General features: G+C 38.2%; 1 protein-coding gene across 1 annotated transcript in view; it reads right to left on the bottom strand.

Annotated features, from left to right (window-relative positions):
- Window positions 1-281: 281 nt before the first annotated feature.
- LOC129726801 (synaptotagmin-16) overlaps window positions 282-16,058 on the bottom strand; it is a 70,385-nt gene continuing 54,608 nt past the window's right edge. Inside the window, exons 5-7 of the mRNA XM_055683918.1 lie at window positions 5,874-6,014; window positions 5,643-5,807; window positions 282-4,118 (exon numbers count right to left, since the gene is read on the bottom strand). Of these exons, the coding sequence (XP_055539893.1) occupies window positions 3,912-4,118; window positions 5,643-5,807; window positions 5,874-6,014 (513 nt within the window). The 3' untranslated portion in view covers window positions 282-3,911. The remainder of the gene's footprint in view (window positions 4,119-5,642; window positions 5,808-5,873; window positions 6,015-16,058) is intronic.

Below are 16,058 nucleotides of genomic sequence, written 5' to 3'. Positions count from 1 at the left end.
GTGATGTTTGAAACACGAAAAATACCCATCACCAAACTATGCTTTTTAGTTAGTGTGCATGGCAATCTGCCATCTGACGAAATCCTAGGGTGGTTTATGGGTGTTACAGAAATGCTCTTGCTGATGTATGAAACATGAGAAATACCCATCACCTAACTATACTATAGAGTCAGCGTGCATGGCAATCTACCATCAGACAAAATCCTAGGGTGGTCATATGAATATATTGGATGTTATAGAGTAAAAGGTCATCGGTCGAACCAATCACAAAACAACAAAAACACGATTCTTTCAGTTTTATTTATTATTCGGTAAAAAATGCATGAAATTTTAGTTTTCCTTAATTTTCACTTGTTTTTTACTTTTATTCAGAAGTTGTGTGGAATAGTTTTCCTTAGCTTTTTTTAGCTTGATTCTTCTGCACTGCTTAACTAAAGTTGGCCTTCTCCTGCGCCACGGTAAACGACTGTCCCCCCTCCTGTCCAATGTTTGAATGTAAATTACCATTATCATTTCGTTCAACTCTTGGCTTGTATGCTTTTTGCTTCTTTACTCTACAGTAAGTTTTTTTATTTGTTTTTTTTTGTCTTAGTTAGAAACACAAAAGTTTACTGCTTGCTCTTCTAGCCGACTCTAGTTTGACAATTGTTAATTCGCTGCTGCCACTACGTGCGTGTCTGTGTGTGTGCACACGCGAGTGTTTTTTTTTGTGTGATTACTTTGCTTGATTTAGCGTGTAATTCGTTGATTCAATGACAAAAGGAAAGAGGGAAAAAACCGATTTTAAGCACATCCAAAATAGTTACGATCATAGAACTGAAAAGGTGTTTTTTTTTTTTTTTGTTTTGCATGCTCGCAAGGGAATGTGTGCGTCTTAAATTTTTGGGTTTGGTGTATGTATGTTTGTAAAGTGACATTTTAGAAGATGACTAACTACAAAGTGGAGAAGATATAATGATTAGATTTGCGGTTTTGTTTAGTTTGATTTTCTCCCGTAAAGCTTTCCACAGTAGAGAAAAATAGTTTGGCCTTTCGTTTGGTCTTTTCTCCCGCATTCCGCTTGGAATCACCTCTAGCGGACTGTCGTTTTTGTTTGTTTGTTTTATTTTGGGACAAGGAATTTATTTACATTTTGTTGTCTGTCTGTGAATTCAACTAATTTCTTTTCCTCTTCCACTTCCCGCTCTGTATTGCAGCCTACAAAAGCTTCACAGTGCACTAAATAGTATCACAAAGTACAACTTTTTTCTTTTGATATTAGTTGATAGTAAGGATGAAACGTCTAGCGGTAAAAATACCTGCAAATTGTGCTGTTTCCTTTGTTGCTAGTGCAATCCTGCAGCAAGCGCCGCTTGCTTGATTTTTGTTGTGGACTTTTTCGACAGAAATTTCACCAGGGGTGTGTGTGTTTTTGTTTGATAACTTTGGGACTCACATTTGAAGGTTACAAAAATGGTTTTTGGATTCAAAATTTCACAATTCTTAAACCACGGGCACGCGGGTTTGCTCTAAAACGACCAAACCACGTGCGTCTCTCTTTCAACTATGTTTTTTTTGTTTGTTATTTTTGTTTACGATGCGATTATTCCCACGCGTACGTGCGTGTGTATTAATGTGTGTTACATTTTGGCTTTAGTATTTTTTTGTAATATGTTCACATTTAAATACGTCAAAAGGTTGGAATTTTTCTTTAGTTTAAATCTTTTGCTTTTAATTATTATTATCCTACTAATGAAAGTGATGAATTTAATGGTAGGGAATGATTCAAAAACACTTAATAGGAATACGATTTTTTTTGCTTTTGCAGTTCGACTAATGCTGATAACTTGTGATATTGAAAGACTGAATTTAAAAGGCTCTTCATTTTTTTTCTTCTCTACTACATTATGAACGGTGATGCAATTGTGACATTTTCATGTGACAGAAAAAAAAAAATTAAATGGTAAAACATGACCTCTAGTAGCTAGTAGTTTAATTTTTAAAAGATTTAAAGAGTTCTGCATGCCGTGCTATGTGTCTTGCCAACCCTGTAATGTTTTTTTTTTCGTTTCCCGAAGGTGGGGAAAATCGCCAATTTTTTTTTTGTATTTTTTTATTCGCAAACTCTTATCGAAACTTTCGTATAATTGACCACGCCTAACAACTGTCTGACGATTTCAAAGCATGTTGGAAAAGATTAATAGAATAGTTTTAAATATTTCTGTTAAAGCTTCCGCTAAGTTTCCGTGAACAGTCTCTGGATGTGAATGAGAAAAAGGCATGATATGATGATGCGTTCGAAGCAAGATTTCAACGGAGAAAATCAGGAGAAACTATTGGTTCTGTTGGCTTGACTAAGCATGTCTCGGCTAAAATCTTTTCCGCCCATCATTCAACCGGATTTTCGGTTGCACCTTCCATAAAAATACGTTCTAATTCATAGCTTTTCTTCTAGGTTATTTTAAACTTTCGTTTCATAGTAATATGTTTTACGATATAATTTTTTTTTGACTAACAATAAATGTGTGTGCGCAATTGAGTTTACAGTAAATTTCCTTTCAAAGGTACAAATTTTATCATATCTTTTTCTCGACCTCCATCCTCCTCCTACCCTCTCCTTCTTCGACTTCAAAAACACGTTAGTATTTAGTAATAATCATATAATAATACGGTTGCCTGCATGCTGCTTGTTGTATGTTTATGTATGTATGTTTCAGTACAAAATATAGGCTCTACTGACCCAATAAATATATTCGTTTTTTAGTGTTCCCCAAAACAGAAAACAAACTAAGTTTTTTTGCTTGCTCCAATTCGAGTATATAATTTTTCTTCAATTCTCGTAAATAGATAGATAATAGATCTTCGATTCAGCTTTTGGTTTTAATCTTATTTAAATAGGATACCCTCTTTGATTTTTTCTCCTTCCTCAACTTACCAGGACAGAATATATGCACGGAAACAGGTACAAAATACGAGTAAGTAGCACGAATCACCAATTATTTGTTCTTTTTTTAGTTTTTGCTTTGCTTTAGTATTTAATCTCACATTTTTAAACTGTCAATCCACCGAAAAAAAAAAGAAACAAGTTTGGGAGCACTGCCAACTCAGTCGGAGGGAACTGCCAGTTTTTGTTTTTTTTTTGTTGGTAAAACAGAACGAAAAAAAGCTGACTTCTCATCTATAGCACCTGGTGTTAGATAAAACAGAAAACAAAAAGCCTAATCGAACTTCCCATCCCACATTCCAATTTGTTCAAATTTTCAGTTTAAACTGTACCTAATTTTGTGCTTGTTGTTTGTGGTTCTCCTCCTAACCTCACACTTTCTCACTAAACAATCTTTTGCTTCTGTTTTTTTTTTTGCTTTGATAAAATCGTTCCAAAACAAGCTCATCATCTACCTTCTTCTGTTTAAAGCAGTTGTTTATTCCTCTTCATTCCATGCAAAATAGTTTCTTCTGCTCAAAACATTCAACGATTACAGATGAAATCTTACAACTAGAAAATGTCTGTATGTGTGTGTGTGGTTGTATTTACGTTACGCGTTACGATTGAAACACCCAAAATGATGCGGTTCAAAACAAAACTCGTCTAACAATCATGCACGGACTAAAAACTGAATGGCACAACTAGATTTCGGGTTAAATTTTTACGTCTTTATGTTTAAAAGGGGTTTGGTTGCTCAAACAAACTCTAGGTCACTCCCTGGCATCAGCGAAATATCGACCGCTACCGAGTCACGATCAACCCGCTCTACTGGTTGCGGCTGCTGCTGCTGCAACCCAAGTTCCGGTTGCTGGGGTATGACCCCAGCCCCGGACGAGCTGCGACGCAGCTTGCTCTTACTGTGGCGTCCTCCGGCTACGACCGCCACTTCGACGATATCCTCGCTGATGACCGTGCTCTGCCGAGGGGAGAGCCCTAGCTAGTTGAATCAGGAATCCACCAGGACGTGCCATCGCGTCACCAGCTCCGATCGGGGGTTCATCGCGTCCCGCATGTCGCCCCAATGGGCATTCTCCTCCGGGCCGCTCGAGTTCAGCCCCAGGCTGAACCAGCCGACCATCTCGTTGCGCTTCATGTTCCGCTTCGCGTACACCGACACCATTAGGGTGACGTCGTTCAACTGGAATAAGGCCACCTACAAAAACAAGAAAAATCTCAGTTTCACTCAATCCCAAAAGGTTGACCAACAAACATGGGCGTAGCCAGAATTTCAAATAGGGGGGGGGGGAGCAAGCTCTTCAAAATTTTTGAAGTAAAAAAAGGTACACTAAGGTCGCTTTTTACGCGGCCTTTTTACGTGGATTCCGGAATTTACGCGTTTTTTTACCGGCACGTATCCCCTGCGTAAAAAGCGACTTTAGTGTGTTTTGAAAAATAGAAATAAATACTAGTCTTTAGTGATTGTTACATCAAGTCAACCAGTGAAAAGTTGTCCTTGACATCAGAGTGGAAAATTTTATTATTCTTTGTCCAACCTCGAATATAAATAGATGTTCTTTACTAAAAAGTCTTCAGTTCATTTAAACCTTTGATCATATTATTTTGGCGACGAAGATCTTAAGAATCCACGAACATAGCAGAAGATAGAGTTGATCAGCAGCCGCAACGGGAATTAAAGATACGATTCACAAGATGGCCCAAATTTTACAGCGGATAGCGGTCCAGCAGCAGCAGCGTCAGTATCAAACCCCGGAGCAGATTTTAGAGTCCCTCTCTTCGAACATCATCGAGTTTGTCTTCGACGAAGAAAACGGAGTTACGTTCGGACGTTGTTGTTTAACCGCTACCAGGACCTCTTCGAGAACGATGCAGGCCAGCTGAATGATACGGCAAAGGTACGTTTACTTCTCCGGAAGCTGGACACCCATTCGCACAGCCGCTATCTCAACTACATCCTGTCAAAGCTTCCCAAGGACGTGAAGATTGAAGACACAGTCAAGATTCTCAATAAAATTTTCGGGCATCAAACATCAAACGTTCCGGAAGCGGTTCATGTGTCTTTTCACGATTGTTGTTGACCATCTGCCGATGAACACTCAGCAAGCAGAGAGCACTCAATCGCTGTTCAAATATTGTTGACCTCAGCCAGGTTTTCACCCGACGTAATGTGCTGAACGAGCGTTCAATCGTGTATGTTTCCATGGCCTTCTCAGTCGCAGGGAAGAAAGAACGGGCTTTAGCTAGCAGGTCTATAAGATCCAACTCTTCCAAGTTCTTACGATCTGCTCTCATACTGCTGCAATGTTAATACAAAACTTCCACCTCTCCAACAAAATGGTCAACTTCATAAAAAATTACGAAATTTTAGGTTTTGCGCTTGAACTCTTCCAACTAACACTAACATCATCGAACCGTGTTTCCAGTGAGGTTACAAGAGAATCAAGGTAAGGAATTGTCACAGCTCAGTTCCAATACTCCAAGCTGCAATATCCTTGGTGGATCAACTGAAAAACCTGTGCAATTCCACGCAACGAAGCGCAAGCATCTCAATTATTTTTGATCTGGCTGTTAATTTACACAGATGTTTCTATGGGCTAAAGATGCCGTTTTGTGCTATTAGAATCATTGAAAACAAAATTCTGCACCAATGTCAACGTTTCGGGTGGGGGGGCAACGCGCTCCCCCCTGCCCCCCTCTGGCTACGCCCATGCCAACAAACCTGAAAGATAAACGTCTCCTTGAACAGCGGATTCGGTTGACCTCGGCGAGTTGAAGTCTTCGCCCTGGCCATCTCCTGTCCCATGCTACTGACCAAGCAAAGCTTCACGTACGTGTCGGGTACCTTGTTCAGGGCAAGGTTTCGGAATTGGCTGCCTTTCACGATCTGCAATCCAAAAAACTCCTGTTGATGCGAGTCGCAAACTCAAATTATAAGAGGGGTTGAACCTACCTCCACTGTGAGTCGGCCGGTAGTTCCGTTGTAGCCTAGTCCAAGCAGCAGCTCGGAGACACCACCGTGCTGCATGGAGGTCGTTGAACCCGTACTGTCCGATCGCGCCAGACTTAGCAGGTCGCTTGTTGATCCGGTGTTCTTTAGTAAAAAAAAAAAAACGAATAATTCATTAATATTCTAGGTAATCTTTGGGCCGCTGATTGCTTGTTGAATTTTCTCAAAAAAAATAAATTGGAAAATTAATTCTAAGATTCGTCTAAATCTCGTTTGACACAGTTCTAAGCTGAATAAACATCCAGTTTGGATTTATGCTAGACTTCTTCTAAATATGGTATGAATTAAATCTGAGACATCTAACATTGGTTCAAAAATTCTTGTCCGAAGCTCGCCTAATCTAACATTGGAGTGTGTTTAGCCCAAACCTAAATCTAATCTAGTTTTAGTTGGAACTGGGTTTTGTCTGGATCAAGTTCAAAACTTCAAAATTAAGGCAAGAACTAGAGCCTTAATTTGATCATGATTCCTTATGGATTCGGTCTTGATTTAGTCTATAACCCGCCTAACACTGGTCTAAGTCCGTGAACATCTAACATGAATTTGTACAAGATTTCGTGTAAATCTGGTACAAAGTTAGATTTTGTCTAGATCTGGTCGGAAATCAGCCTAAATCTGTTAAGAATCAAGCGTGAATCGAGTAGGCGGTCAGGATCTAACCTGGAGTTCATCTTAATCATAAATACTTTATTTTGCCTAAAACCTGTCTAAATCTGGATTGCTTTGGGTTCTCAAACGAGTTTATTCGAACTTATATTCAATCCGAATTTGGTAAAAAAAAATAAAACTGTTAAGATGTTATCTGAATCTGGTTTGAATCCAATGGGAAACTTATTTTAATCTGGTCTGAAACTAGCTTATCCCTCTAGTGCCCAGCCAGACCTCGGTAAAATCACTATGAATTTTTATTAACATTTTTTAAGTATTTATTGCAGCTTTTTAGAGGTTCAACTGAAGCATGTCTTAAGGCGGCAACTCAATTGAGATTGGAGAACAAACTCGGGGATTTGGAGTAGATCGTGCCAAAAATCCCATCCAAAAATTACTCTGGACTTGCTCAAAATTAGATATTCAAATAGATTCAGTCTGAATTTCGCCCAAAGCTGATTTTGTTAATTTTGGATAAAATGTAATCAGGATGATAAAATATGGATTTACAGTGGAATGCCACATCTCAAGGGACCGTCGTTATAGAGAAATGTTGCAATAAAACGAAGAAGTTTGATACACGTGAAACAGAAGAAACCATTTAGAAGGTCGTTATAGAGAGGTTTGTCACTGTAAAAATTGTCACTTAGAGGGATTCGACTGTAGTCCGAATTTGTTCAATTTTTTTTTTAGTTTTGATTTGAACCTGTTTTTGTCTCAATTTAATATAATCTGAACTGTTTCTAAATCTGATCTAGTAAAGATTTGACATAGATTTAGCTTGCATGTTGTGTAGATCTGCTATTAATTTGATCTGACATGTTTTTGAATCTGACTTGAAACAAATTCTGGACTGGATTTCATAAGAATCGAATTTTGGATTGTTCAGAAGTCGCTCAATATTGTTCATGATTGAGTTATGGTTTAAATTACCAAATATGCATTTAATTCAATCCGAATCCAGTCTGAATTAATCTGGATATAGTCTTATGTCAGACTATAATTATTCCGAACCTGGTTAAGATCTCGGATCGGATTTGATCTCTGATTTATCAGGTAATTCTGGTCTGGATTTTCTTCTGGATATAGTTTGACACTAGTCTAAATTTGGCCTGGAATTCAGAGTCTGAGTTTAGTGCGCATGTTGCTGAAAACTTGTCTAAATCTGGTCAACTCAGATATCAAATCTAGGGGAACTCAAATCTAGGGGAACTCGTAGCTTCAGTTACAGTTACAGCTTTGTAAAAAGAATGGTCAATGACATGAGTTAAAGTCTTAGTAGAATCAGAGGGTTCGCTGTTTTACGCAAGTATTTATTCTCAGGCTTAACCCCTTTCCCTACCAATTCCCCCTTGACCCTTCCCTCACGACATATTGCAAAAAAAAGTTGAAATAATACCCCTCCAGGTAGTTATAATTACCGATACTTGGCAGAGTTATCAACGAACGTCGGTAAAGAAGAGCAGTAGAACCTCATATATAGGCGTGGCGATGGAAAGGTAAAAGTATAAGTATCCGTCACTGACTACGGTGGAAACATAACCTTCCTGTATTGTGCCGTGTCAAATAAATGTTGTGTGAACAAAAAAAACGTAACCTTCCTGTCCGTTACTGGTCATTAGAGATGCCTCTGGCAACAACAATTTTGACACTTCCTTCTTTATTTCCACAATCGATCGTAAGGACGTATCCGGCACCGTAATCGATTTTTACAAAGCGGAAGCTTCTGAATTGTTGTACATTGAAGATGACAAATTAATTCAATCAGAAACTCGTGTCGAATCGAAACTGGATTTTGTTTGTATATTGTTGAAAGTTATCCACGTTTGGTTTGGTCTAAGTCGGTAGGGGATCTACTCTGGACCTAGTCATCCAGATAAGGTTGAAATCCAATCAGTTCAGTATTATATCTGGCTTTGTTTTGGAACTTGTCTGAATCTAGTCTAAGTCTTTCTGGTTTAAATCGTGTAAGAATCTTGTTTGAATTTAGACCAAACTTCTACCGGATCCGATCTGAAATTCGATCAAGATTTCTTTTGATTAGAGTCGTGATCTAGTCTAAATCATTTGGAACAGGTTTAATTCTAGTAAGGATTTATTTCTGAATCTGGTGTTCATTAGGTCTAACTGAGATTCGGTCTAAAAATAGTCTGAATCTGGTAAGAATTTGGTCTAGATTTTGTCTGAATCTGATTTAAAGCTGCTGTAAATCTATTCGGGAGTTGGTGTAAACTTGGTTGATTTTAATGCTCTAGATTTAATCAAGATTTGTTCAGGATCTGGTCCAAATACAGTCTGAATTGGTGAGATCCCGACTGGAGCTGAATAATCTAGTCCAAAACCCACCTAAATCTGGTCCAAATTTTAACAACATTGAGTCGGAACCGAATCTGCGTTTTATTGAAGTAGAATACTTCTCTCTGGAAGTTCGGCTACATAGGGATGTGAAATGAAAATCTAAACCCGAAAAAAGTGAAAAATATGTCCAATTTCAAATGCTAATAAATCGGTTAGTATTCGATGGATTTCCTTCGTTCGTGTAGCAATAGATTGGAAAATCTTCTAAGATTCTTCTCAAAAGAAGATACTTGTAATTTTATTATTCACACTATTGTACTATTGAAAATAGTCAAGCCTTTTCAAAACGAAAAATTCGACCTCTAATTGGTTGTTATATGATTGCTTCCCAAGCACGGTCGACAGAATCATATAACTTGCAATTGAAAACATGCTATTCGGCCTATATGAGAGCCTGTTTCAGCCGAAGCCGCTCATAATAGTTCTAGACAACGAAAACAGCGTCCTTCCTTAGCAGCAGCACTAGCCCTGTACTTGGTCACCAGCGTGTGTCGCCTGACTGCCATTATTCCCCCCGTGTTCGGGCAGCATGAAGATTGCCATCAGGAAATCCAATTTTGAACAACAAAATGCCTTTTTCAAGGCAAATAAACAAGTCATTGAAAGTTAATAGTTTTTGACAACGCAAGCAAGCATTCTGTGTTGGATCCTAGCAATTTAAATTTGTCACACCCGTCTAATTTACTGAATGTGAAATAGCTTCCACAGTGCATGTTGTCTGTGTATCTTAATTCCTCCACTGTCAGGGCAGCTCAAAGGTTGCGATCAGCAACCGATTTTGAACCGCAAAATGCCTTTTTCAAGCCCTGTTAGAACGCATTCACAAAAGCAGTTAGTTCGACTTTGCAGAGCTAATATGAAGTCGATTTAATCAATCAGCATGAACAGAATTTCGTCGTCTCCCAGCTGCCAAGTTGCAACATGATGCAACACGCAACAGCGAGCAAACGTAATCGCTTGATGTTACAAGCCGCAATACGGTTAGGGGTAAAATCGTTGCGTGTGTGAGAGCACCATCGGTTTTTATTCGCTGGATACAAAAATCAAATGCGAATTGTGGAATAATTCGTCTGAAGAACATTACAAAATGGTAAAACAGAACAGAAAGGCGTGGCCTATTTCGTAGCACCCTTCGACTACAAAAGAGTGTTTCTGGGAAAACTAGCTAAATTCATTAGTCGAAATGACAGCTGGATGGACCGTCCACAACGTTAACAGCAGTAGCAGCAGATATCAGCACTCAGCAGTAACAGAGGATAACAGCGGGTTGCACCTGTGGCTGCCTTCAAATTAAACAAATCATTGCCCTGTGGTTGGTCACCACGTCTCAGGCCTCTGCCAGGCTGAACGCCAACGCGAGCGATCGGGCGAGATTTTCGCCGTACATCAGCCGGCACTTCCTCTGATGGAAAAGTTGGATCATTTTGTTCAGAAGAATATAACTTCGGTAATTTTACAGAGATGCGATTGCATTATATCCGATATGGAATTGAACAATTGTTCTTTTGAGGACAAAGAAAACACTTAATCTGAGGAGTTAATAGCTTTGGGTACCAGTAGCAGTATGGTAACAGCCTCAGCGGTGCAGCCGGTACTTCCATGAGGCCGAAGTTACAAGGAAGTAAATGGAAGCGGCATGGCGAAACAGTTCGGGTGTGCTTAGACGCGCGTCATTTTTCGTTGTTGATATTATTCCCCACATGAAACGACGCTCTTTCGTACGATAGCGGCGGTATAAGCGGTAGATGCATTTGCCAACACTTACTCCAGTGAAGCCGTGTCTAATTCCAATATGAAAACACCTTTATATTGTGTCGGCCATGCGCATTAGGTCTCTGCCAGGCTAAACGCGAAAAGCTGCGCGAACCGATTCGCCGTAAGTAGAGCTGTGTAAAAGTATTCTACTTCATCCTTGCGGTCGTGGCTTTGCACACAACCCTCCTGTGATTTTTTAATTTAAGCACACATTTCTAAAACTTTAGTCTGAATGCTTCCTGGATCTAGTTTGGAACTAATCAAAGTTTAGTCTAAAAGTGACCCAAATTTCACCTCAATTCAGAATGGATTTGGTGTAATTTGAAAATCGTGTTAATCTAATTTAGAGAAAAATTGCCATGAAACTAACGAAAAACGAGCCTAATTTTATTTGGTTTTCGTCTAAAAATTTCTCTAACTCTGAACTGAATCAGATTTAAACTAAATCGGGAGATGGTCTAAAACTCGTCTAAATTTTGTTATTTTTTTTTCAACCTGGTAAAAATTTGAGTCTGAGTTTGGTCAGTATCAGCCTGGATCAAAAATGAATTTCTGGTCAAAAATCCTAAATCTAAACCTTATCTACATTCAAATGGGATTCGGGGATACATTCTAATCTGGATTGGGCAAAAATTTCACTTGGATGTGTTATACATGTCGGCTAAACCTATTACGAATCTAGTCAGAGTTTTAACTGGATCTGATTATATTTTGTTCAGGATATAGTGTAGAGTCGGTTCAAGAACTACTTTGAATCAGGTTAAAATTTGGTTTGCATTTAATTAGGATTAGCTCATGATCTGGTTCAAATTTATTCTAAACCTGGTCTAAACTTGTATTGGATTCAGTTTGAATCTTGTCTAAAAGTGGTCGGTATGAAATTGATCTATATTCAGTCTTAAACTTCTATTCTGGATATGATCTGAAATATAAAAATATCTAAAACTGCTCTAGATTTGGTTCAGATTTATTCTGAAACTAGTCTGAATCTGGTTTGGCATTGGGTTGAACCTATCCAGAACCTGTCTGCATGTGGATCTAGTCTGAGTTCTCAAACAGTTTTTTTTTTCAGTATTTGACTTGAATATATTATGAAACTGAAAACCAAATTATATGTTTTGTCATATGTTTCTGGATATAGTCTAGGTCAGGTATAAATATAGTAGGAATCTGATATTCAGTCAAAATTAGCCCAAAATCTCGCCGAAATCAGGTCTAAACCTAGGTAATGTCTACTCTTTATTCGATTAGGACTTCTGTTAAATTTAGTCTTACTCTGGTCTGGAGAAGAATTTGGTCTGGATTTGTTCTGAATCTTATCTAAAACTCGTTTAAATTCCGCCTGGAAAACTGGTATGAATCTTATTGCAATTTGGAGTATAAATCAGATCTCAATCTGGTAAGAATCTACTTCTGATCTATGCTTAAACTGGTCTAAATTGAACATGTTCCAAATTTGGTCCGGATGCAGTTCAGCTCTAGCTTAGTTTACGTTTAGCAGATATCTGGTATAAAATTTGCCTGAATCGGGTTTCAAATGGAGTCAAATTTACCTGGGTCTTGTTAAAATTTGTTTTAAGCCTGGCCTAAATCTGGTGTGAAAGTGCTCTGAATTTGATCGAATATAGTTCAGATTTAGGCTGGCATTGGTCTCAATGTAGTCTGGACTTGATCCATGTTTAGTTTGTGACTGGTCTGGATTAAACCTGAATTTTTTATAGATTGAATCTGAATCTAGTATGTATTTGATCCGGGTACAGGAAACTATTCTCTTTCTAGTCTTTACTCAGTTCAAACCTGGATCTGATCAAAATCTGATTAATATCTAGTTTGTATTTGGTATGTGTTGAGCCTATTTAAAGTGAATATTTCATTTGATTCTGGTCTGGATACGTCGTTCTGTATACTGTCTGGATCTGGTGCAAAACACATGTCAATTTACTTCAGGATTTATTCTCACTCTGACCTGGGGCTTGAAACCAGTTTTAATTTAGTTTAGATTTTGTCAGAATTTGTTCAGGATCTGGTCTGAAAGCAATCTACTTTTAAACTACTGGTTTAATCGAGTTAAAATCCAGTCTAAAATTGGTTAAGATTTTTTCGGAAACTGGTCCAAAACATGACAAGTTTTACTCAAAAACTCAAATTGATCGTGATCTGGTCTGGTTCTTCAACTGGATTCAATCTAAAATTGATCAAAATTATAATGGACTTTGGTAAGTAGTAAGTTTAAAATTATTCATGGTTTGCTCTGAACTTAGTTTAAAACTAAATGACGTATAGACAGATTCAATTGCGCTCATGTATAAATTAAATCCAGTTTTGGCGTTAAATTAGTCCAGATAGAGTATAGAACATCAAAAATCTATAACAAATTTAAATCTGGTGAGCACCTATTCTGGATCTAAGCTGAATTTCGTGTGGATCTAGTCTGAAGCTCATTGAATTCTGGTTTGGCTTTAGATTGAAACTGGTCAGAACCTGTTTTAAGGTGATGACAATCTCAACTGAGTTTTTAAACAAATAAATTCTGTTCACATCTGGTGAGAATCTAGTCAAATTACGATTTAAAATCAGCCGAAAGCTAACACATATGCATTACGAATCTGTAAAAAATATATAAGGGGCCATCCACATACCACGTGGACAGATTTTTAGCGATTTTGACCCCCCCCTCCCCCTCCGTGGACAACTGCCCATATAAATCCTAAAAAAATTTTTTGGACCGTGGACATTAGCCAACCCCCCCTCCCTCCCCCCCAAAGCAGGCCACTTGGTATGTGGATGGCCCCTAATTAGTTTAAATTTTTGTAAATTTGGTCCTTGGACGCATTTAGTCCAGACTGAGTCCGTAGTTAGCAGAGATCTGAGGTAAAATTTGTACCTTATTCTGGATTTAATCTAAACTTTGTATGAATTGATTCCGAATCTAGCATGAATTTGATCCGAAAACAGGCAACTATTTTCAATCTGGATCTAGTCTAGGCTCATAGTTCTGCTGCACACGGTCTGTTTCTCGTCCGAAACACATCTCAAAATTGTCTGCATTCGAGCTATTTGCGACAGGATTTATTCAGACAGGATTTTTTATGGACCTGGAAAACATGTAAATCAGATAAGAATCTAGTCTGAGTTTGGACTTTTTCTAATTTAGTTTAGATTTAATCAGAATTAGTTCAGTATGTGGTATGAAACCAATCTAGCTGGATTTTTACGGAATCGATTTTTTTCGATTTTTTCGGAAAAAAGTTTCAGGCGAAAACTAAATTCAGTCGTGATCTAGCCTAAATTTTGTCTAGCCTTTAACTGAATTCAATCTTAAATTGATCAAAATTCACTAATAAACTAGTCCAAATTCAATATGAATTTATTTCAAATCCAAACTAGATTTATTCTGAATGTATTTTCCCTACAACTGTAGAAGGTCAGAATTTCATCTAAATCTTATCGAAGGTCGTTATGTATTTTACCGGGATCCTATCTAAAATTCATCTAGGGTAGGTCTGGATCTGCCCTACAACTACTCTAAATCGAGTTAAGCTCTATCTTGTTTCTATCAAAAATTTTAAACCGGATTTGGTCAAAATTTCTTTTGTTTTGAATATTAAGTTGAAACTGTTTTGAATGTTGCAAAAAATTCAGAGCTGGTCATAATTTCGTCTAAGACTACTCTGGATTTGGTTTGATTTGATCAAAATCTAGTGTGTATCGCATGAGAATCTCTGTATTTGGTCTGAAACTAGCAAATCTGGTTCGAGAGCTGGCAACAAGGCCAATTAAGTGCTGTGCGCGTACTGCCTCTATGAAAAATTTTAGTCGTAAAGCCTGTTTCCCGCGAAATAAAATAGTGTAATTAGTGTAATCGGGAAGTTCCGGTTACCCTGTTATCTAGAATAGGGAAGGAGTGAATCACAGGACCGCTCTGGGCAGGATAAGTATCGTTATATTTCGCAAGTCTTTTGTTTGTTTTGTGATCAGTTTGACCAGACACAAAAAATCACCTATCGAGAAGTGAAATTAGTCACGCTTGCAGTGCCGCTGCTGTTCGCTGGCGGGTAGACGAACTAGCCAATAAAGCTGCCCATAAACCAAATCTGTAAATCTGTTAGTTTGTTAATCCGCTTCGCTTATATGTACTTAGTTTAATTGTGTAGTCAAACATTTATTTGTCGCGAGTGAAATTGAGAAATATATATTCGTTTCCTTCATTTTGCTAATTTACGATTTCTATAGCTTTTGGACAAATGTTTTCTAAATGTTCGCATTTTTTTTAATTGACCTATTGAGTTCATGTCTCTTGTTTTCGGGTTTTGGTTGGTTTGGGTTTTTTTATAAATAAATTTTGTACTTTAATGATTATGCAAATTTGCATTTTTTCAGGCAATCAATCGGGATCTTCTTTACATGCCCTAATGCTTCTCATGGTGTTTTATAATTCATTTTAATTGGTCTCACACTGGGCTTTGGATGCATATAATTTTACCGGTTTTTTGTACTAAAGCGAGTGTTTTTGCTTTTTCGTCATACTAGTGGTCGGTACGCTCTTGTTTGCTTTCGGAGAGGGCAGTTCAGTTTCGCGCGCGGTAGTTTGACTGCGCTCAGTGTAACTATCTTAATACAGCGGTTTCGAAGTTCAATGGCCACGCGTAAATGACCATTACATCGTATAATGTTTTTTTTTTTCGTTACTCTATCGGTTATTTGAGCGCATTATCCATCATGTCACAAAACAACGCGGTACGATGTTTGCGTAGTTTGCGTTCGACGTGCGGTTGTTGCGTTTTACAAAATCCATTCGTTTCTAGGTAAATTTAAATAGTTCACGGGATGAAACGCGAAGGTTGGTGTGATACAGACTGTTGACGATTGGTATGTTGCCGATGATAACTTGTAACTTCGATTATCCTGTATGCCGATACAGCTATCGTGGCATGGTTCTTTTTATATCGTCTCCTGGTGGCCGGGTGCCCAGAGACCGCGAAGTAACCATATCGTGCGCGAATTTGTGTAGAAAAGATCGCACCATCAACCTCGATGGATCCAGATCAATTCCTTTCCACTAACACTGATTCCTTGCTTTGATACTTGTGGATGATGCAGAGGATTCCTCGGTCTCTAGTAGCAACAAGTATTAAACTAACACTCCCGATATCCCTTCCTCTATTGATCTGCATTGGGAGTGGCCAGCTACGTTATTGACCAGTGAAAAGAAAGATCACCAGGAGTTGTACACTGAAAATGGCTTGCTACTTCTAGGCACCATTTTGACGGTTCTTTGTGCAATTTCAGCTGATTCTGATCAATCGCGGGCAACACACGGGCGATCAAATATGCTATGCTATGCTATGCTATGCTATGAAACTAGCA

Source organism: Wyeomyia smithii, chromosome 1, assembly GCF_029784165.1.
Source record: "Wyeomyia smithii strain HCP4-BCI-WySm-NY-G18 chromosome 1, ASM2978416v1, whole genome shotgun sequence".
Taxonomy (NCBI): domain Eukaryota; kingdom Metazoa; phylum Arthropoda; class Insecta; order Diptera; family Culicidae; genus Wyeomyia; species Wyeomyia smithii.
Note: the sequence above shows the minus strand (reverse complement) of the source record. Positions and strands in the feature narration are given on the sequence as shown.